Below are 21299 nucleotides of genomic sequence, written 5' to 3'. Positions count from 1 at the left end.
GTCTCTGCCTATCCTGTTGTATTAGGGTTGATCTTGCAAACTACTGAATTCTCTCAACTCAAAGAACTGAGGGCATTCGGCGCCACACAGGGTTGAGTTCTAGTGTCTGGATTGGGCCATCACCTCAGCTGGTAAAAATGGACATGGCTCTATTGAGCCACTAACACTAGATGAGGATCTGTCCAGTTGTGTGGGGATGGGTATGCTGCTGGCAAGGGCGATAGATGGGCTAGTATGTGTTCTAGCTACAACTTGGATCCTAAAACCAAAAGTGGAGCAAAGTGGGGTGTCTTCTCCACCACTGGTTTTGCTTCCCAAAGTTATTTTTTTAGAATCTCCTTAGTGTAGTGTCCAGGTAGCAGAATAGCCTTAAAACCATATTAAAAGTCTGAATAAGCTCAGTGATTAAGTTAGCAAAAATTCTCCTTTTCCTCTCCCTTTCCTCTTCTCTGCTCTACCCCGCCCCCCCCCCCCCCGCCTCCAAAATCCCTTCTCAATAGGGGAAATGCAGATCATATCGATCTCTTCCGCCTCCTTACAAGAGCCATGTGCGGGCTATGTACTTTTTTTGTCTCCGATTTCGTGAATAACTTAATTGCTTTGTTATCCCTTTGGGTATATGTAATATTAACATTGGTTAATGACGTTAATTCAAGTTTTTACCATTAATAAAATGGCATTGCTTAAAATTAAGCATTACATTTCAATTAGCACTCCATCAAAAACTTTAATAGTCTGGAGCATTAAAATGATATTTAAAAAAAAATTTCTTATACATTTTTTATTGTGTCATGCTAATTTCCAAAGAGTGATTGAGAGCCCAGACGATCTGAGGAACGACCCTATCTGCCATGTTTCTTGAGGGAACTTCTTTCTTTTATGACATTATGCAAAAAGGTCACATTTCCACAAAGCAGGAATCTGTTTCAGTCACCTCCTGAATTCATTATCATCTCTTTTACTTTTTAACATGAGGCACATGATATACAGGCACCCCAGGTGGACATGTTTAAATTAATCTAGTAATAATTGATTCAGAAGAGATTTGGAGGACAGAATTTGCATAAAAGGCATAATGAGAGCAAATCCTCAGAGGCCGACTGAACAGCTAAGTCCCTGAATAACTTACATCTTCTAAACTAATTTGGTTATATATGCAGTATGGTAGTGAGGGGGTTAGAACTCATGTGCTTGGAATTCATTACACACAGTTCATCTTTTCCAGAAAGCCCTAGCTTCACAGTGTGTGAAACTAATGCCAGCCTTCCTAGCACTCACGCATAGCCCGTGAAATGAAAAGCTCTGGATCTGAAGGGTTATTTTTAAAAGTTGTTCCACAGTGTAAAGTCAGCACCATGAGACTGGGAGATACTCTGTTTGGAGACTCTCCTCCCAAAAGATGACATTTTCTAAATCAGGTTCAAAACTGGAGGTTTGACCCAGCTTTTAGCAACATGTCAGAAGTGTGTGGAGGGCTGCATAGTCTTAGATATTCCCTCCTACTACACCAGCATGGTTCTGTCTGGCCTAATGTTAGATCACACAGAGTCCGACCCTGTGAGGGGCTGAGAACCCTCAGTCCCACTGATGTCGCTGGGAGCGGAGGGAGCTCAGCAGTTCCCAGGATAGGGACCATAAACTAGAGCCCACTGCAAAGTGAATTTTGAGGCAATGAAAACAGTGAGCCAGATTTTCTCAGAGGACCTGCTTTTGCTCCTCTTGAAGCTGATGGCGAACTTCCACTAACCTCAGTGGGAGCAAGAGCAGGCCAGTTCACTATGGTGCAAGCCTATTGACAGTTGTACTAGGGTATCTGAGAAAGAAATTTGGTCCAGCCTGCTAAAGACAAGATCACAGCCTGGTTGTTTCATGGGTAGAACAGAGGTAAGTATGAGTATTAGGGGGACTGATGTCAGACACTTATGTGGTGTAAATTGGAGTGGTTTTAGTGGAGCTACTCTGATGAGAATTTCGTCCTACATTGTTTGGTTGAAGCCCTTACACTCAGCACGGTTATTAACATTTCTACACCCTTCATGGTAATGAAGAGTAGAAGTGACTTGTGATTTGGATATTTTCCTACTTGTTTCTCTCCCTTTAAGTGATGTTCTGCAGCTGTATATGTTTTAGCATAACACACTTTTTCCTAAAGAACACCTGCCCAGAGTGCAATAGATGGGGCTGATAAAAGTAGCCTCGTCGGTCCATGGATGAGAAAAGTTAATGTAGTGCAGCAGCTGCTGGCCTCTGAATAATGTGCAGAATAAAACTGGTGTGCTGGGTGTAGCAGGAAAAGGGAGACTATGTTTGATTTTTTCCCCCACCCCTTTCACATTCTGGGCATTTATAGACCTTTTGGATGCTTTGTAGCTGAGAGCTTGCTTGTGATAAACGATGCTGTGAAGTGCCAAAATGACACTGCAGTGAAAAGTACTCGTGGTTCCAAGCATACTAAACTTGAGTTCCATTGTAACGTTGTTGAGTGCTTCTCCCTCTCTAGTTATAATTAAGTCATATATTTCTTATGAGGCAGCTGATAATCATAAATCTCAGCCAAAAACACACAAGCTGTGATTTCTCTATCTCACACATACACACGTTAGATAAAGATTTTTCTCATCCAGTTATTGCACAGACTCCAGTGTTTTTGAGAGAAATACTGCAGGGTGTGCTACAAGTTTGTTATGCCAATCCGATTATGCTTGATTGGGCAGTGCGGGATTTTGAGTATCCATAATGCCTTGTGGTAGCTAGAACAGAGGAATGGCAATTGTTGATCCAGGGGTAGTTGGGCAGGGCAAGTGGAGGAGGAAGGAAGCTGTAACTGGAGTCTTTAAGTCAGAAAGTAAAGTCTTGCTGAGTAGATCAAGCCTATATGTTAAGCCTGACTATCAGATAGGAAGTTAGGTGGCATGGCTATTTGATATATTGGCTTTTGTCTGCTGGAGACTCAAGTTCCAATCCTGGCTTATGTCACAAGTAGCAATAAGGCCTGGTCTACACCTAATACTGAAGTCAACCTAGCTACATCACTCAGGGCTGCGCAAAATTAGAGATCTAATTAAGGTGACTTAAGTCCCAATATAGACACCGCTTGGTTGAAAGAAGAATTCTTCCGTAGACCAAGCTACCACCTGCGGAGGGGGTGGGTTGACTTCAGTGAGTGAAAACCCACTTCTTTCGCTGTAGTGTCTGTGCTACAATGGCACAGCTGCACTCCTGCCGCTGTCACGTTTCTAGTGTAGACATACCCTGAGTATGCTGATCTCCTTTTACTCCCTTCCTCATGTTGCAGTCACAAGACCACCACAGGGGCTGGTACGGTGCAGTATGATCATCAGTCTCTCCTCAGAAGAGTCCCAGGACTGGACTAGCCAGGGGCTTTACAGTGTTGAGTCGAAGGGGGAACTTCCACAGTACTGTATCTGTCTGAACTATGCCTGACTTACTTCCAGGGCTGTTACTAATTTCTCCTCACTGCCACAAGCACTACAGTTGTTCCAAAAGGCTTAATCAAAGAACACCACCAGTGTGCCTCTACACTGCAATATAAAACAATGTCAGTAAAACTTTATGGTTAGTACTGTAATTGCGCAAAAGTCAAGCAGAGTTATGGTTTCCAAATTAAACTGGGAGAACAAGGAGGGCCTTGTCTCTGAAGTGTTTGGAGTCAAGAGACCTGAGTTACTTTTCTGGCTCTGCCAAAGACTGGTTATTTGCCTCTGGGCAAGCCACTTACTTGCTATGTGCCTCAGTTTTCCCACTTGTAAAATGGGGCTAGTAAAATTAACTCACGGGAGTGTTGAGAAGGTAAATTCATTGGTGTTTGTGATGTGTTCCAAGAGCCTCTGATAGAAGGGGCTATAGAAGTGCACAGTATTATAAAAGTGAACAGTAACTTTGCATGAATATGGACATTTCTACTGAATCTTTTTGAATTTAAAAAAATGATGAGAAAAATAATTGAAAATATCTCCCATTTCCACAGCATAAGAATATAAGAACGGCCATACTGGGTTAGACCAAAGGTCCATCTAGTCTAGTATCCTGTCTGCCGACAGTGGCCAATGCCAGGTGCTTCAGAGGGAATGAACAGAACAGGTAACCATCAAGTGATCCATCCGCTGTTGCCCATTCCCAGCTTCTGGCAAACAGAGGCTAGGGACACTATCCCTGCCCATCCTGGCTAATAGCCATTGATGGATGTATCCTCCATGAATTTACCTAGTTCTTTTTTGAACCCTGTTATAGTCTTGGCTTTCACAACATCCTCTGGCAAAGCGTTCCACAGGTTGGCTGTGTGTTGTGGGGAGAAATATTTCCTTTTGTTTGTTTTAAACCTGCTGCCTATTAATTTCATTTGGTGACCCTCTGTTCTTGTATTATGAGAAGAAGTAAATAACACTTCCTTATTTATTTTCTCTACAGCAGTCATGATTTTATAGACTTCTGTCGTATCCCCCCTTAGTCATCTCTTTTCCAAACTGAAAAGCTGCAGTCTTATTAAGTTCTCCTCATATAGCAGCTGTTCCATACCCCTAATAATTTTGTTGCCCTTTTCTATACCTTTTCCACTTCCAATATATCTTTTTTGAGATGGGGCGACCACATCTGCATGCAGTATTCAAGATGTGGGCGTACCATGGATTGATATAGAAACAATATGATATTTTCTGTCGTCTTATCTATCTCTTTCCTAATGATTCCCAACATTCTGTTAAACAATTAATTACTGAGAAAATATACTTGCATTTATTTAAATGTTTATTGAGTTACTGCAGTAAGGGGCAAATCCTCTGCTCTAGAGGAGGCACTTTGGGGCTGAGAGTGAAGTTAGTGCTGGTGGATGCACTACTTTACAGATCCAGAACGCATGGATAGTGCAAGAACTGTCTGTTCGAGGAGGCTAGCCTCTGGCCCCACCCCTTCTGCCCAAGGCTCCTCCCCCAAATATTCTGCCTCCCCTCCCCTGCCCGCCCCAGAGTGCCGGGTGGCCCAAGTCCCATGCCACAGTCTGTCCCACCTTACCCCCAGTCCCTACCCCAACCCCCGCCCATTTTGGGGAAGAGGAGCAGCCTGGGCTGGGGCCCCAAGGGAATAGCAGGAGGGGGCCTCGGGGCAAAGCATGGGGCAGGGCCCTGGATGCTTAGCATGCACTGGCAGCCCCCCATCAATGCCTCCCCCTCCCCTCAGCACCTCCGCCCACTGGCAGGCCCCGCCGATCAGCGCTTCCTCCTCCCTTCCAGCACCTACTGCTTGCTGTGGATCAGCTGTTTCTCGGCATCAGGAGGCACTGGGGGGGGGGGGAGCAAGGGTGCAGCACGCTCGGGAGAGGAGGCGGGAAGGGGCAGGAAGAAGCAGGGCAGAGGTGAGCCATTGGGGGAAGGGGTGGAGTTGGGGCGGAGCTGGGGGGGAGCACACCCTGGCTGGTTAGAAACTCAGTGCAAGAAGCCCTGTGCAAGAAATTTATGGCCTGATTTTGCAAGGTGCTGAGTACTGTAACACCCACTGACTTCACTTGGAGTTCAGGGTGACGGACACTTCTGAAAATCAGCTCCTTAATCTCTGCCTTGGTTTCTCTATCTGTGAAATGGGGACCTTGAAAACTCATTTCATACTCAGTGCAGTTCCTAGCAGACAAGCCTCAGTACAAAACCCATCATCACTTCTGGCAACCTTCTTGACCATCTCAGCAGAGATGACAAGTACTGACTGGGGATAGGAATGGAAATACCTTTTCATTGAGGGCATGGGGAGTTAGCTCAAATGGTAGAGCGCTCGCGTACCATATGAGAGGTAGCGGGATCGTTGCCTACGTTCTCCAAGCTGCTGCTCTTTCCCACCCCTCCCATCTTTCTCGTTTAGTTGGGGTTGGTCCTGATTTAGTTGGGGTTGGTCCTGCTTTGAGCAGGGGGTTGGACTAGATGACCTCCTGAGGTCTCTTCCAACCCTAATCATCTATGATTCTAGGGTCCCCGCGAGAAGGATTGAGGCACTCGGTCAGGGCAATGTGTGCAAGTTTGACTGTCAAACTAGTTCCTTGGATAAACAGAAGACTTCAGACTCCAGGGCACTGTTCACAAACGCTAAATTCATATGAAAACCCTTAACAAAATAGCTCATGTTTTTATATTACATGTTGCCAATAAAGCAAGTTCAAAAGTCTTTTTTTTCTTTTGAGGGCATCTTGAAGCACGTAGGAAATAAGTCCATGTGTGGTTAGGTTAGCTCTGTACAAAAGTAGATTTAAGTGTCTGCAGAGCAGGAATTTATTTATGCCTCTTGAGTTTGGCAGGTGCCCAGTGATATAGTAGGTCATGCTCTGCTGCACATGCCTGTACTATTGATTCCGAAATATTTTATGGGAAGTTTATATAATAGAATTCTGTTCTGGAGGAACCTCCTCTAAGGGTGACAGCAGTTCAGTTTCCATGACCATTCAGTCGCTAGCTTCTCTGCCAACAAGGGGGCCAACTAATGCCAGTTGGTGGCTCCTCTGATTTGGACACATGCCCATGCAGAAGTGGATTGAGATCCACTGACTCATTTCAGACTGGGCCACCAAGCTGCCATTAGAGAGTATCATCTTGTAGTATCTAATCCAAAGCCCACTGAAGTCATTGGGGGTCTTTCAATTGACTTCAGTGGTCTTTGGATCACGTCCTTGGTCACTACCAAGGTGAGCTGGAATCAAATGGTGATGTAGAGATAGAATGCTTCTAATCCCATTACCCATGGGATGTTAGATGGGGTGGGATCTGAGTTACCCAGGAAAGAATTTTCTGTAGTATCTGGCTGGTGAATCTTGCCCATATGCTCAGGGTTTAGCTGATGGTCATATTTGGGGTCGGGAAGGAATTTTCCTCCAGGGCAGATTGGAAGAGGCCCTGGAGGTTTTTTGCCTTCCTCTGTAGCATGGGGCACGGGTCACTTGCTGGAGGATTCTCTGGTCCTTGAAGTCTTTAAACCACAATTTGAGGACTTCAATAGCTCAGACATAGGTGAGAGGTTTTTCGCAGGAGTGGGTGGGTGAAATTCTGTGGCCTGCGTTGTGCAGGGCGTCAGACTAGATGATCATAATGATCCCTTCTGACCTTAGTATCTATGAATCCCTTGAACTATCTAGTCCTATAGATGCTCATACCTTAGACCATTTCTTCCCAGCTCCCTTTCATGCTTCCATGCCATGTGCCTGCAATGTGAGTTAGTAAGTTAAGTAACTTCTTATTTTATGTGGAGATGTCCGAACTATTCACATAAGTCAAGATAACAAAGATTAGAGTAATGTGTCTTGTTGTATTTCCTGATTTGCATTGTTTTACTCCTGTATGAGAAACAACAATGTTGTCAAAAGCTGGTGAGTGCTTCAAAAGAGATAAACTCCCAGTGAGTTATACACTCAGAAAGAGTAATGATGGCCCAGTGGTTAGAGTGCAAGCTGGACACCCAGGTTCAAGTTTCTGCTCTGCTACAGACTTCCTGTGTGACCCTGGGCAAGTCACTTAGCCTTTCTGTAAAAAGGAGGTAATAATACTTCTCTGTGTTGTGAGGATAAATATCTTGGAGATTCTTAGGTCCTCATGATGGTATGCTAATTAGGGCCATGCAAGGAGCTTGTAGAGACTGATGCATCTACAAGTAACAAATCCCAGCCAGAACCAAGAACTTCAGAGTCTAAATGGAAGTAAAAGTAGAAATAAGTCAGTGGTTTAAAAAATGAAAACAAAACCACAGTGCATTGATTAAAACAAAAAAAAACAAAAAAAAAGAGAGAGATACTCTTCCCTGGTACGCATCTGGAAAATGGTTTATGTAGTCAAATGTATCTAGCATTAAAAAATAAAAAGTTCAGTATGTTAGAAGGGAGTCTAGTTCTGTAAATGTGATTGAAACGTGTTATATAATTGCACTGTATCATTTTCTGTTGTAAGACAGATCACTGTTCACAATATAAACAGCACTAATGGGTAAATGTACCAACTGCTGGTGGCAGAGAGAAAAGCTCTGTTTTTTTTTCTTGATATTGAGAAGCAGCCTTTTGAAACAGTCTGAAAGAGTGAACTCCAGCTGGCTGCAGTCTGTGGTTAGGGCAAGCAATGACATATGAATATAGCAAGGACTGCATTTTTGTCCGCATTGGGTTGGAGTTTTTTTTTTACAGTGCGTAGTTTGCTGTGCTAGGCTGTCATGACTGTATTGCTCAGCTGTCATGTTGTATAACATTTATATTTATTTTGTGTATTGGTCCAATGCAGATTTTGAATATCTTGGTGCCAATGCACCTCTGTCTGCTGTTGCTCCCAGCTTCCAATGTCCTGTTTCAATAAAACCATAAACTTACCCACCCAATCATAAAAAGGCTTTTGAAGTTATTTTTTAAAAATCCAAGCATGCATTTCCCATTGATTACAGTGGGTCTCAGTTCAAGGGGTTCATGGCATTGATTTTTGTTCAGTTTTTCAGAGTAGTGGGAACTTCACAGATATTTAAGTTTTAGATTTTTTTAAGGTTTCTTTTTCACCTTGGTTCTCCTTGGTATCATTTTGAAAATAATGATCTTGAATACAACTTTAGATTTAATAACACTGGTAAACCTTTAAAGAGAGAGTGGAAATTTACACTATCAGGGAAAACTTTCTAGGGAACACTGATATCTCTACTGGGCTGTGGCATAGTCTCCCAGGGAAAGTGGCAGAAATCCAATCACTTGGCACATTTTACAACTAGTCTGGACAAAATGCTAGTAACTGTACAATAGGGAACACTGCGTTAGCAGGAGAATGGACTGCATGACATTGGGAGTCTTTTCTCCCTGCAGCTTTTATGGTTCCATGATCCTGGAGAGTATGAAAATTGGGCTTCTCTACCCCCTGATTCTAGACTTCACAGTGAATTAGGAGTTCATCACAGGAATGTGCAGGCGGCGTAGCACGTCTTTGTGTCAAGGGTGAGCATTTTATATCTGGCTATTGTTGCAACTCAACAGTGTCAATCAAGGTCACCTTTTTTGGGTGAGGTGCTCCCAGATCCTCTCCCCCCTTTGACATCCTCTACCATAATGAGCACCTTGTAGTGGAGGAAGGCTGCATGCTACCTTCTCTGGAACCCAGGGTGGAGAGAGTGATTCAAAGCACATCTTCCTAGATATTGGGAATATTTGCTGTGTTCAGTCCCTTGCTCGCTTGTGTAGTGATAAAGTTTTTGATACAAGAGGGGATGTGTTAGGGTCGCTTCCCCCCTCCCTCCCGATTTGCTGCTTGGCTTGTACTTGTAACACTGTTGAAGCCACTGCCCTAACTCCTCCTCCCCACACTATCCTCTTTTGATGCCTCCCATCATAGCGTGGTTTGCATGTAACATCTCCCCAGAACCCTTTGTGTGTGTGTGTGTGTGTGATCCCTGCAGTAGCCTTGTCTTTAATGGCATGAGCTATAGACTGTGCTAACCTTAACTTTGAATTATTTTCCAGCTCTCATTTCTGCCAGTGCCACTCGTTATTTTTACTTGCTTGTGTTTTTAAAAGAAAATATATATATATCTCCCTCTTGAGGAGAATCGTGGTGGGATTTTATAAAACCCCTCCATGAAATCTGTGCTAATCTGGGGCCTGAGAATAGCTAAATGCCAGTAATACTTGTCACAGTTTAGGGCAACTACACCTATATTCCCCCCGCTGTGCTCCATCAAGGACATCCACTTAAAGGTTTCTGGCCCCCAGCCATCACCGCTCTTGGGCGGAGACCTGCTCCTCACTCCCTCTTGACCAGTGTTTTTCCAGGCTGCACAGTTCCCTTACACTGTGATATTCCCAGCAAGCCAGACTCCCTAAACAAGCTAGAATCTGCACTTTGCTTCCTCTCCAGAGGCTATGAATAGAGTCATTGCCCATAGGTGTCAGTTACCACACAGCTCTTTCTAAGGAAGTGTGTTTGTTCTTAAGGTGAAAGCATTATAGAGAAAACCTATTGAAAACAATAAAAGAACCTATACACATGCTAAAAAGCTTACCAAACATCACCTATAAGTCATATGGGCCCTAGTAGTACAAGTCCTTCCAAGCCTTCCGGAAGGATTAGAGCTCCCCACCCATTTGCTTGATCAGAAAGAAGGCCCTGAATCAACAGGAGAACATAGGAATGGCCATACTGGGTCAGACCAATGATCCATCTAGCCCAGTATCCTGTCTTCCGACAGTGGCCAATGCCAGATGCTCTAGAGGGAATGAACATAACAGGGCAATTCTTGAGTCATCCATCCTCTGAAGTCCAGTCCCAGCATCTGGCAGTCAAAGGCTTAGGGTCACCCAGAGCAGTAATACTTTTGGCCTTCAGAACATCCCCTGGCAACAAGTTGACCGTGCATTGTGTGAAGAAACTCAGGCTATTTGTCCAAAAGGCCTTTGTCTGTTGTTCTCTGGAGAATCTAGTTTGAACTACTATATGTGAGCCTCTGCAGGAGGTGGTACCTCTCTGGGAAGGGGGTTACAACCTGACTGATTTGCCTTAATCACCACCCACAGTTTTTAGTTCTTGGAGGAGCTAAAGTAGTCCTCCTCCATGGAATAGAACATAGTCATATATAAACCACTCCATTAAAACAATGGACCACAAAGATGCTGCATGGGATTGCACTGTATGTCACATCTCCCCCCTGAGAGGTTACATACAATCCCAGCCCTTAATAATACATAAACTTAATACACTTATATCTTTCAAGGATATTACAGGAAATTGCTATGTCTGTCAGAACAATCAGTGACATAATTTGGGATTGATGGTGCTCATAGCAATTCAAAAGGAGGCAAAAGATTTGAAAAATCCTCTGGCCATATTCTGAATACCTTGAGGGCCTTGATCGAAACCCATTGCAACCAATCTGAGGTTTTCCATTGACTTCACTGTGTCAGACAAAACTGCCACTGAGCCAAATCCTGAGGGGTTTTTTTCAGACAGAACTTGCTGAATCTTGCTGGGTTGAGTATGCTCAAGTAAGGATTTAAATTGGATGTAGTCTCTTACGGTACGTGGAACTGCTATGGTACGTGGAGCCTGCCTATAGTTTAAATTGCCTGACGCTTCCTGTTCTAGGATCCCATTTTCAATTGCTGTAATGGTGTGCACAGACCCCACACTGGGCAACAAGGGGTTAAGGAATTATTTTGGGTTCAGCCAGCCCCTCCCCGCCACACCTGCAGCAAATGCTCCAGCTGCTGGAGGAATTAAAAAGCAGGGAACAATTAGCTTATTTGGGTGTCAGAGTTGGAGGTGAGCAGACTTGTAGCTCCAGCAGCAGAGGGGAAGCCTAAAGGCTCTGATATAGCTGCCCAAAGGGGGCCTCCTTGAGGGAAGGGAGGACCCACCCCAGGTACAACCAGAGAGGGAAGTATCCTGTGACCTTGGACATTGGTAACTCCCTCTTACTTCTTTTTGGTTTGGATTTCCCCACCAGGGGAAGGCCTTGGACTGAGCTGACCCCGGTGGGAGGGGGGATGAGAGGAAGAGACCCAGTGAGGACAGCCTTAAGCAGCCTTGGTTGTAGGGTTGCTAGGTATCCGGTTTTCGACCAGAACGCCCGGTTGAAATTTGACCCCGGTGGCTCCGGTCAGCACCGCTGACCGGGCTGTTAAAAGTCCGGCCGGTCGCGCAGTGGGGGTCTGGGGCTAAGGCAGGCTCCCTGCCTGCCCTAGCTCCACATGGCTCCTGGAAGTGGCCACCGCGTCCCTGCAGTCTCTAGGCGCATGGGCGGTCAGGGAGGCTCCATACACTGCCTGTGTCCCGAATGCCTGTTAAGCAGTTCCCATTGGCCGGGAACAGGTCGCAGCGCCCGAAGATGCGAGGGCAGTGCCCAGAGCCTCACTGGCTGCCCATGCGCCTAGGGGCTGCAGGGTCCTGGCCGCTGCTCCCTGGAAGCTGCAGTAAGCTCCTCCAGGACCCCACTGTCTAAACCCTCCTGCACCCCAACCCTCTTCCCCAACATGGAGTCTCCTCCCGCATCCAAACTCCCTCCCAAAGCCTGCATGCACCCCCAAAACCTCCTGCCCCAGCCCCCTCCTGCACCCCAAACCTCTCATCTCTGGCCCCACCCCAGAGTCTGTACCCCCAGGTGGAGCATGCACCCCCTCCTGCACTCTGTACCCCGAGCCTGGAGCCCCCTCTTGCACCTCAAACCCCTCATCTGCAGCCTCAACCCGAGCCCGCACCCCCAGCTGGAGCCTGTACCCCAAGTCCCTCATCCCTGGCCTCAACCCAGAGCCTTCACCCCCCTCCTGCACCCCAAACCCCTGCCCCAGCCTGGTGAAAGTGAGTGAGGATATGGGAGAGTGAGTGATAGGGAGGGGGGATGGAGCGAGGAGGGGCGGGGCCTCGGAGAAGGGGCAGGACTTCAGGGCAGGGGTGTTCAGTTTTGTGTGATTAGAAACTTGGCAACCTTACTTGGTTGCTAGGCTACTGGTAGCCCAAAGGGCCCTGGTTTGGAGCCCGGTGGAGTGGAAGGGCCCAGGCTCCCCTCCTCACAACCCCCATGACAGTCAGGGGTTGTGGCCGTAACCACTAGGCCACACTTCCCAACTAGACCCCTAGTGAGGACCATTACAGTTGCTTATAACTTTGCCAAACTTTATTGTTCTTATTATCTGTTGTTTGTATTACCATAGGAGCTCCCATCATGGATCAAGATCCTATTGTGCTAGGTGGTGAACAAACACAGAACAAAGAGACTGCCCCTGCCCCAACTTGCTTACCATACAAGTAACTGTTTGGGCTGAAATTTTCTATTGTGGATTTCTGCCTCAGCTTACATTTTTTTGGAAAGTTTCAGCTAAAATGGTTCAGCTGTTTCTGAGAACAAAATTAGGGGAAAATACATAGTTTTGCATGTGTTTTAAAAAATTCTTGCAACCATTTCACTGAAAAGCTGTAGCTACCCCCTGCTTTGGAGCAGGCACTTGAAATGTGGCAGGGGGAGGGGGTTGCCCTGGTGTCAGGGACATACCTTCTGCTCTTCCCATGAAAAACTGCCCACATCGGGCCAAGTTATAAGCCTTTGGAAAAAAAATCTCAGTTTGCACATGCTCAGTAGAAACTTGTTAGTTCGGCAGCTAAATTCTCTAAAGATTCTGTCTGCACTGAGCATGCTCCAGTCTGCAGCAGGCAGACTGTCTCCTGTGTTCTCAATAAACTGCTGGAAGCCAGATAGTGAGGCAGAGAAAGGAGGAAGTAGCCATTCCGGAATGCAGAGGAGAAGAGAGATAGGATGGGGTGTGGTGGGATGAGGGAATTAATCGGTGGGAGCAGCTGAGGAGCTGGGGCAATCTTAATTTTGGCATTTCCTAACTTCTGAGTGCTTGATTTTGCAATCTTAATGTTCTTTTAACATAATTTTTGATGTAATATGCAGTAGTTGCTGCAGATGCAGATATTAGAGGGTGTGAAGAGTTACTGATCATCTTTATGGCAATATTCAAAACCCATAGGGACAAGAATAAAACATAGCCTATGGCTTTAATTTGTAATGTTGCTACCTGGTGCCTCTTTCCTACTGTCTCTTTAAGCAGTTTATTATGGCATTTGCATTACTTGAATTATGCCTATACTTAATATTGAGCCATTAACATGCATTTGGAGTATTTGCACATTTCAGTATCTTTACAAATTTTGTTGGTATTGCATGCTAGGAGTTGTATAAAGGCACTTAATTTTTCAGTGTATTGTTTACTGAATATTATCACATCTAGTTAATGTGGGTTTGTAATGAAAGAGGAAAACCACCCCCAGAGATTTGTTGCAGACTTTAGATAGGGATGTATGTTTCCTAAAATGAAATTCTTTGCATTGCAGGTATCCTCTCAGGGCCTGCCTTGGAAGCTAGATCTGCAGCAGGCCTCCAATCATGGTTGTATCAAGATTAAAGGGCATTTCTCTGTCATTGGCAAGCCTTTTCCTTCTCACTTTTCATCTCTCAGCATCACAGAATGCACCTGAATACCCTGAAACTGAGCAACAGCAATGCATCAGAAGAGAACACCCCACCATTGCTTTCGAAGGTAAGAGATTCTCTTCCCTTGGATGTCTTAGCTTGATTGCAAGGTACAATTGGATAATCTGCTCTGAAGTCCTTCCTACAGTGCTGTGTCCTGGGAAGTGGCGAGGTCAAAGCAGAGGGCTGGGAGATAAGTCCTCAAGGTTTCTCTTCACCATTCTACCACTGACTCTGTGATCTTGGGCGACTCGCTGAATTTTGCCTTAGTTTCCTATCCGTAAGTGGGTTCAATAATGCTTAGAAACCTCACAGGGCTAATATGAGGCTTATTTCATACTTGGAAAGTTTTTTCAGATCTTTGAATGCAAGGCACATTTATTATTTTGGACATTTAGAGCAAGATTATTGTGTAGACAATAATAATAAAATAGTCACTAGTTGCTTCCATTGTTCTTGTTGATTTTTCTGACCTTAGAGGCAAAAGAGCAGCCTTTTTAACTGCAGAGGCCGACAGTGCCACACATAAAAACATCACAGGCCTCTTACTAGTGTCTTGCAGCTTAAGAATTCCCATGAAGAACTGTGTCCTTATCCCAGATAAATGGTCTGTGTTGTTATGTGTAGTAGTGATACCCCTAGGATTCCGTCAGCGCTTCTGTCTACTCATCCATATAGTTCCATGGCCCTCATCACCCTCAGATCTGAGCAAGAAGTTCCATACACCATTGCCATAGTGCGTTGAGCCTCCTTGCCTGCTGTAGCTTCCTCCTAAATGTTGAAGTATTGATTTTGGTTCCCCTTTGGGGGATTGCATTGCATCTGTGGTTAGGCTCTTTGCTGAGGGCATCTGAATGAGGCTTCTGTGACCTTTGAGATGGGGTGTCTAGGGAGAAAGGAGACGTTGAAGGGTTCCTTGATGACCTTTTAGGGCTCTTGTCTAAGGCTTTATGCTTCTTTGGAGGGAAGGAAGCTATTGTCTTTACATTTGGAAACCGTTTTCTTGTCTGTTTTCCATTATCCATGCTTTAAAGGTTTAAGTGGATTAAAGTAAATTAGCAAAACTTTAAGCCTACAGTACATAATAGGGCATTGGCTCGAACCTTGTTTCTGTAGAATGCATAAATAAACCTTGATTTTTAATTGCTTAATAATGCTGACCTTCTGCTTTATTGGGGAAGGGTGAAAGAAGAAATCCATGAGGTTAAAAAATGTGTTGGAACTTAATTGGCTATTTAAACAGATAATACAGTAATGAGCATATTACAAGTACAAAGAGAGAGAAAAGTTGGGTGTCTTAATATTATCCAAAAGACAGATTTTTTCGTTGTTGGTTTTTTTTTGGTTCACAAAGAACCAGTTTATAGGATCTATCTTTAAGATGTGTTAGCTTCTGGAGCCCATGTGAAGTTTAGAATCATGTTTATGCTGATCCTGAAAAGCCAGTTGGAGATGTTGATGCTCAAGATGGGTGTCTTCATTTGCCAAACTGCTTTGTGTTAATCAGGCATAGCAGGAACACACAAAACCCAGAGCATTCCTTTTCCCTTTTGCTGCTCTTTTCTGGTATGGATTAATTAGAGCCCGGCAATTATAGGAAAGAAATAGAGATGAAAATTACAGCCATCTAAGGCAAATGTCCTCACATGGGTCCTCTAAACTTTGGTTAGATTCATGGTTATTGTTTGTTTTCTGCACCTGTTTCCTGGTGATTGTTCGGTACATTGTAGTCTTGTGTGCTAGGTTATGCAGCCCTGCGGAAGATGTTCTGTAGGAAAATATGCAGAATGAAATTAAAGGCACCTCCCTTCCTTAGCTACAAGCAGCACTCAAAAATCTATGGACGAGAGTGTTATGCATCCAAAAAGCACGTCACAGCTCTTAAGGCTCTATCCTGTCCTGGCGCCGACACCAGTGGGCATGAAAAGTGCTGAACGCATTGGAACCACTGCAGTTCCGCTGTGCAAGGGGAACAGACTGGGGAATCCACATCTTACGTGCTGCAGAGTACTGTTCTGTGAAGGCTCTCTCCATGGCAGCATGAAGCAGGAGGGTTGTGGCCAGTAGGTCCGCAAATACCTTGTTCCATGGGCCATAACCTACTGTGTAGTGGGAATGCAAGGGCAGCTGATGATACTGTAGCCTATGGAGCAGCTGGGCTGATGCTCCACAGCCTGGTGGAGGATTCCTTTTCCCAAGACCCCATACATCTCCATAGCTGTTGCCCATGGTCTAGTGGGTAGGACACTGGACTGGAAGTCAGGACTCTGGGTTCTAGTCTTGGCTTGGTTATTGATAAGTTGGGTCAAGGTAGGGCACCACTCTCTGTCTTGTCTACTAGTATTGTAAGTCTTTTGCGGCAAGGTGTGTCCTATCGAGGTTTATTTATCCATTCCACAGGAACAAAGTCCGAGCCAGTGCGATGGTATGTAGAATTAGATATGTTATGTGTTTGTCCATTCTGAATCTCCTGGATCTGCCAAACTTAGCCAGAAGTCACTTGAGAACAGCTTTTTATGTCAGATTTCTACTAATTCTTACTTCTCTCTGGTTTTGTTTTTTAATTCATGCTGCCTTCTTTATTGGTTATGGTTAGGAAAGAATGTTGTTTAAATGACTAAACAAATTACTAGGGTCCTTAGTTCTCTCCTATCAGCCAGTGCTTTCACCCTGGGACATGGGAGTTATTATAGGCTAAGATGGACCTATTTGTGGGAGTCCTTGTTTCAATATTGGTAGTGCAGCTCTCCTCCTCTACCTCCACTCCTCAAGCATACACAACGTGGGGACCAGAGCCAGTGCTAGGCTTAAGCAGACGAAGCAATTGCTTAGGGCCCAAGCAGCTTAAGGGGACACCCTATTAATTATTAGTATGTGTTGGGGGTGGGGGGGATGTTCCTGCTTAGGTCCCCCAGTGGGGGAACTGTCAGCAAAACTGCCTCAGCTGACCTGAGCCATCATATGTATGCTGATACATAGGGAAGAGGTGGACTGAGCTAGGTAACTAAGACTGTTAAATCCCCAACCACATAGGGTGTTATATATGGCAGCTTTCCATGTCCTATCATAACTGTTGGTGAAAGTTTCCATGCATGCAAAATTTGGCCTATTGGCAGGTACCTGCTCTCTCCTGAATTATGTCCGGGTGCATTTTCTGTTGCCTGGTGTTTTAATTGATTTGGGAGTGTTCTAATCTGGGATTTTACTTTGGGCTGATGTGTGATTGTAACCTGCTACCAGATGAATATGACTTGGGTAGCATGAACGTAGCTTGCTGCATATAAATGCATTGTTCTTATTTTTGTTTTAAACCGGCCAACTTGCAAACATTCAGATCTATGGGGAGCTATTAAATGTGTGCTTTTTGTACTGAAACAAAAGGCTGTTTTAACTTTGCGTGGCTGAAAGATAATGGAGTATGATTTATTTCTCTTGGATTTGCGCGATAGTCTGCCAAACACCCACACTACAGTTGAATTGGTCACTAATACATTGTTACCGTTAGTGTGTTTTTTTCCAATCAATACACACGATCATCCATGAACTCCACCACCCAGGTATGAAAAACCCATAGGAAATTTTGCTAAAGATTTGCATTCATGTTGAGTGTGCTTGATTTTTGGCATTCCTAACCAAAAATTTAGTTAAAAAAGGAGGAGAGTTGTGGGATGAAGTCTGAGAGGTATTTCTGGCCAAATATCTGGGGGAAACCAAAGTTAATATGGGAAAATCCGTTGCTGCCCTGGTATCTCCATTAAGGGAATTGAAACTTTAGCTGCTAATGTGACACTGATGGGTGACCAACAGCAACATGTGCCTAAGACTGCAGTGGTGCAGACTATTTGACCTCAAAGGCATTTGGCTGTGGATTTCTTTTTTCTATTAGAAAACCTCATAGTATTTTTTTTTTTATCTTGAAAATGGAACTATAGCAAATGAGTCTGATATTTTCTTCCTCAGGGTTGGTTTAGAATTTGTTTTGAAATTACTAGCAATAAAGTCATAAATAATTGAACAATGGTTAGGAAAGTAATTTTGCTCTCTGGCAACCATCTGAAAATCTCACACAACAGCTTTCTGCTATACAGTACAATGTATTTTTTTAATACAATAATATTTTTTCTTTGGTGCTTACTCATCAATGGTGTCGTACGAGCCTTGCAAATCAACACAATGAGAACTGATAAAAAGGATTCAGTGTGCTGTGCCGAAAGGCCTCTGGGATAAAAAGGGTCTGGGAAAAGTGCCCTTCATTCATAAAATGCTGGAAACAGAGAGAGTCGCTCACAAGCTGCAGAGAAAAGGAAGATTTTACGGTAAGGTTTAAAGGAGGGGAGTGATTCAGAGCCTCTCACAGAGAGGAGAAGAAGGGAGTTCTAAAGAGATGGGCTAACACAAGTGAAAGAGCGACCCTCAACCACGAAGAGGCATGGGTGTGGGATGCAGAGGAGAAGCACGCGAGGAAGTGTTGTGGAGCAGAGGGAATTGGCTGCGAGTAGGTCAAAAAGGTAGCATAGAGGAGTGAATCCATGTAGAGTTTTGAAGAGCAGCTAGGTGTTTTTTAGGTGCCACTAGCTTAATTTCTGATAACAGCTGCATGCAACATTGCTTTGAGTCCTGAATATATCATTCAGAATTAGTCGGATCAAGGACATGAAATTGTGCTGTTAATAAGCAGTGCTGCTTTGCAAATCCCAGGCAGCATCCCCAGCAAAAGAAAGAGAAGCAGAAAAAAACAACTTTTCTGTGGTGGTTCAATATAAACAAATATATACTTTCCAGAGAGCTCATTCTGGATTTTAAGGTTTGCGTAATGTTGCTCCTTAACAGATTCAGTTTATGAGCCAATAGTATTGCAAAACTGATTTAGTTAGCCTCTGTACACACCTTCTGTTGTAAATAACAATAACATGATGCACTTCACTAACACCTTCCTTCCAAAGATCTCATTGTGCCTGAATTAAATGTATCCCTGTATGAGAACTGTTTAATTGATACTATCCTTTAACTATCAGGGGAATTGATCCTTGAAGATGATGAGCACTGTGACCCTCATCCACCAAAACACTTAAGTACATGATTAACTTGAAGCCAATGGGATGACTCATGTGTTTAAAGCTAAGCACATGTTTAAGTGTTTTGCTGAAGCAGAGCCAGAGCGCTCATCACTTTTCAGGATCAAGCCCTTACTTGGAAACCCTAACACACATTTTTTTTATCTGCTCAGAGTGTTGCAAGGATAGATACAACTGGCAAATAATCTCCTCTACCATGGTTAAGCCATCGGGTTGGGATAACCTTTCTGAGATTAGAGACAGCTTGATTAGCTTTCCCTTTTTGGATTTCCATGTGTACACACAGTGGATGTACTGATGTAATAGCCATCATCTTGACTGACACACAGGAGACAGATTTGGGGACTTCTAGAACTCAAAGCATAAGACGATACCTCGTGCTAATGCTCTCTAGGTAGTAACAAGCATGTATCCTCAGTACTGAGAGGGGCCTATAACTCACATTCACCATGGGTCACACTAATGCACTAGACAGAGGTGAGGCTGTGAAATACTGGAAGTGTTTCGTAGGAAGCCAGTTCCCAGGAGATTTGGCATGCAGACCGGATACATGTGGAAATGCTTTGAATACACAGTCGAACTTTTCTGGATGTTCTTTCAAACAGGAAGTGAAAGTTAATACTGGAGGATGATCATGGACTACATTTCACAAATGGTCCTCTTTCTCCATTAATGTGCCCTAGTACCATATGGTCCCTGTGTTTGAAATCTGGGTCTGAATTTTGCAGCTTGAGCCTCTCTACTTAAAACCTTCTAAGAATTGCCCAGTGCTAATAAAAAGGGAATCATCAAGGCCTTGGCAATCTGCAGATTTAAAACCCAATCCTAAAGGATTTTCAGGTTGATGTTCATTCATAGATTTATATATTCAAAGGCTAGAATAGGCTATTAGATACTCTAGCCTGACTACCTGTATAAAAGAGGCCATAAACTTTCATCCAGTTACACCTGTGTGGAGCCTAGTAAGTTGTATTTGTCTAAAACATATGTATTAACTGGATTTGAGTCTCTACGGACTCTGCAGGATCTGATCGGGGAGATAGTGGTTCTGAATTTTATACAACACATCTGTTGGCACAAAATTGCTGGCATAGACGTGAGTGTAGAGGTAATGTAAAATCCACCCCCAGATGTGGGAGAAGCTGGCTGGAAAGGTTGAGTGATGACAAGAGTGTTTTTTTTTTGTTTGTTTTTTTTTTCCATCAGATGCCAGTGGCTCTGAGAGCCAAGATGCAACTTGCCTTCCTGTCTGAAAAGAGGGATTAAATGGATCAGATTGTCATAAGAAGCAATGAGTGATGCATGGGCAACTAGTTTTATCTTTCTCAATGAATGTGATTGTGTGACAGCTTCAGTGCTTGTCTCGGTAGACAATGGGTCACAATGTTTAAATGCCCTGGAATGTGCTTAAAGCAACAAACAGGCTCTAAATTAGCTGACTTGGGGGCCAGTTTGTAGTCTGGCTAGTGCAGCCGTGCAAGTTAGTAATAGGGTGTAAAGTCCCCTTACTGCCTTCTACTGGCGACCCAGATCTCAGATAGCTGAGTGAGGGGCACAGCAGGCTTTGCAGAGCTGCGGCAGGCCCCCCACCCCCATTGTGCAAGTGGTTGGGAGGGCCCGAAGGGGAGGGGGATGGCAGAGCCTTGGCTCCACCTTAGAGTGCATCAGGCAGCACACACTGTTCTGGTATAGATCTATGGAGTTTACTTCTTCCTTGGAGCAGCAAGGGATCCAGGAGGGCAGATGTGACTCTCTGCCTCACAATCTCCTTCCCAGGGTGCTCCAGGGACCGAATGAGAGCAGACTGTATTGTCATGATCTAGCTCATAGGGATTATCTGGCATTTCTTTACCTGGGCTTTGAATCACTGGGGATTCTTCAAAACAGACCACAACACTTTACTGGCTGCTCAATAGTAATAAAAAAAGCTAATAAATAATAGTAATTGTACTTGTACGGTGAAGAGGTTTTGGAATAAGTTCCTCTCTGTCCATATTGCAACAATTTGGCAAGCCAACTCCTGTTTTGAGAAAGTGATCATTATTTAGGAACCTAAGGTTTGAGATGATCCATGTTATGTTGTACCAACACATAGTCTTGCCGTACATCACATCCTGCAAGTACTTTACAAGTCATTAGGCCTTGCAGCATGCTTGTGAATTAAGGAGGAGTCATTAACCCCAGTTTGCAGTCCGGGGAACTGAGGCACTGAAAAGTTTAAGTGACTTGCTCAAGGCCACAAAGGGATTC

General features: G+C 44.3%; 1 protein-coding gene across 12 annotated transcripts in view; it reads left to right on the top strand.

The window, feature by feature from the left end:
* The window catches only part of SEMA5B (semaphorin 5B), a 363565-nt gene that overhangs the window by 174040 nt on the left and 168226 nt on the right, over nucleotides 1–21299 (top strand). For 8 of the 12 annotated variants that reach the window (XM_073305098.1, XM_073305088.1, XM_073305097.1 and 5 more), the window contains one exon: nucleotides 13836–14041. In XM_073305098.1, the coding sequence (XP_073161199.1) occupies nucleotides 13888–14041 (154 nt within the window). In that variant the 5' untranslated portion in view covers nucleotides 13836–13887. Of the gene's footprint in view, nucleotides 1–3988; nucleotides 4102–8878; nucleotides 8948–12652; nucleotides 12747–13835; nucleotides 14042–18114; nucleotides 18291–21299 lie in introns of those variants that run through there. The other 4 variants (XM_073305096.1, XM_073305090.1, XM_073305091.1 and 1 more) reach the window with 4 other exon arrangements.

The sequence above is a fragment of the Lepidochelys kempii genome, chromosome 11 (genome assembly GCF_965140265.1).
Source record: "Lepidochelys kempii isolate rLepKem1 chromosome 11, rLepKem1.hap2, whole genome shotgun sequence".
NCBI classification, from domain to species: Eukaryota; Metazoa; Chordata; order Testudines; family Cheloniidae; genus Lepidochelys; species Lepidochelys kempii.
Note: the sequence above shows the minus strand (reverse complement) of the source record. Positions and strands in the feature narration are given on the sequence as shown.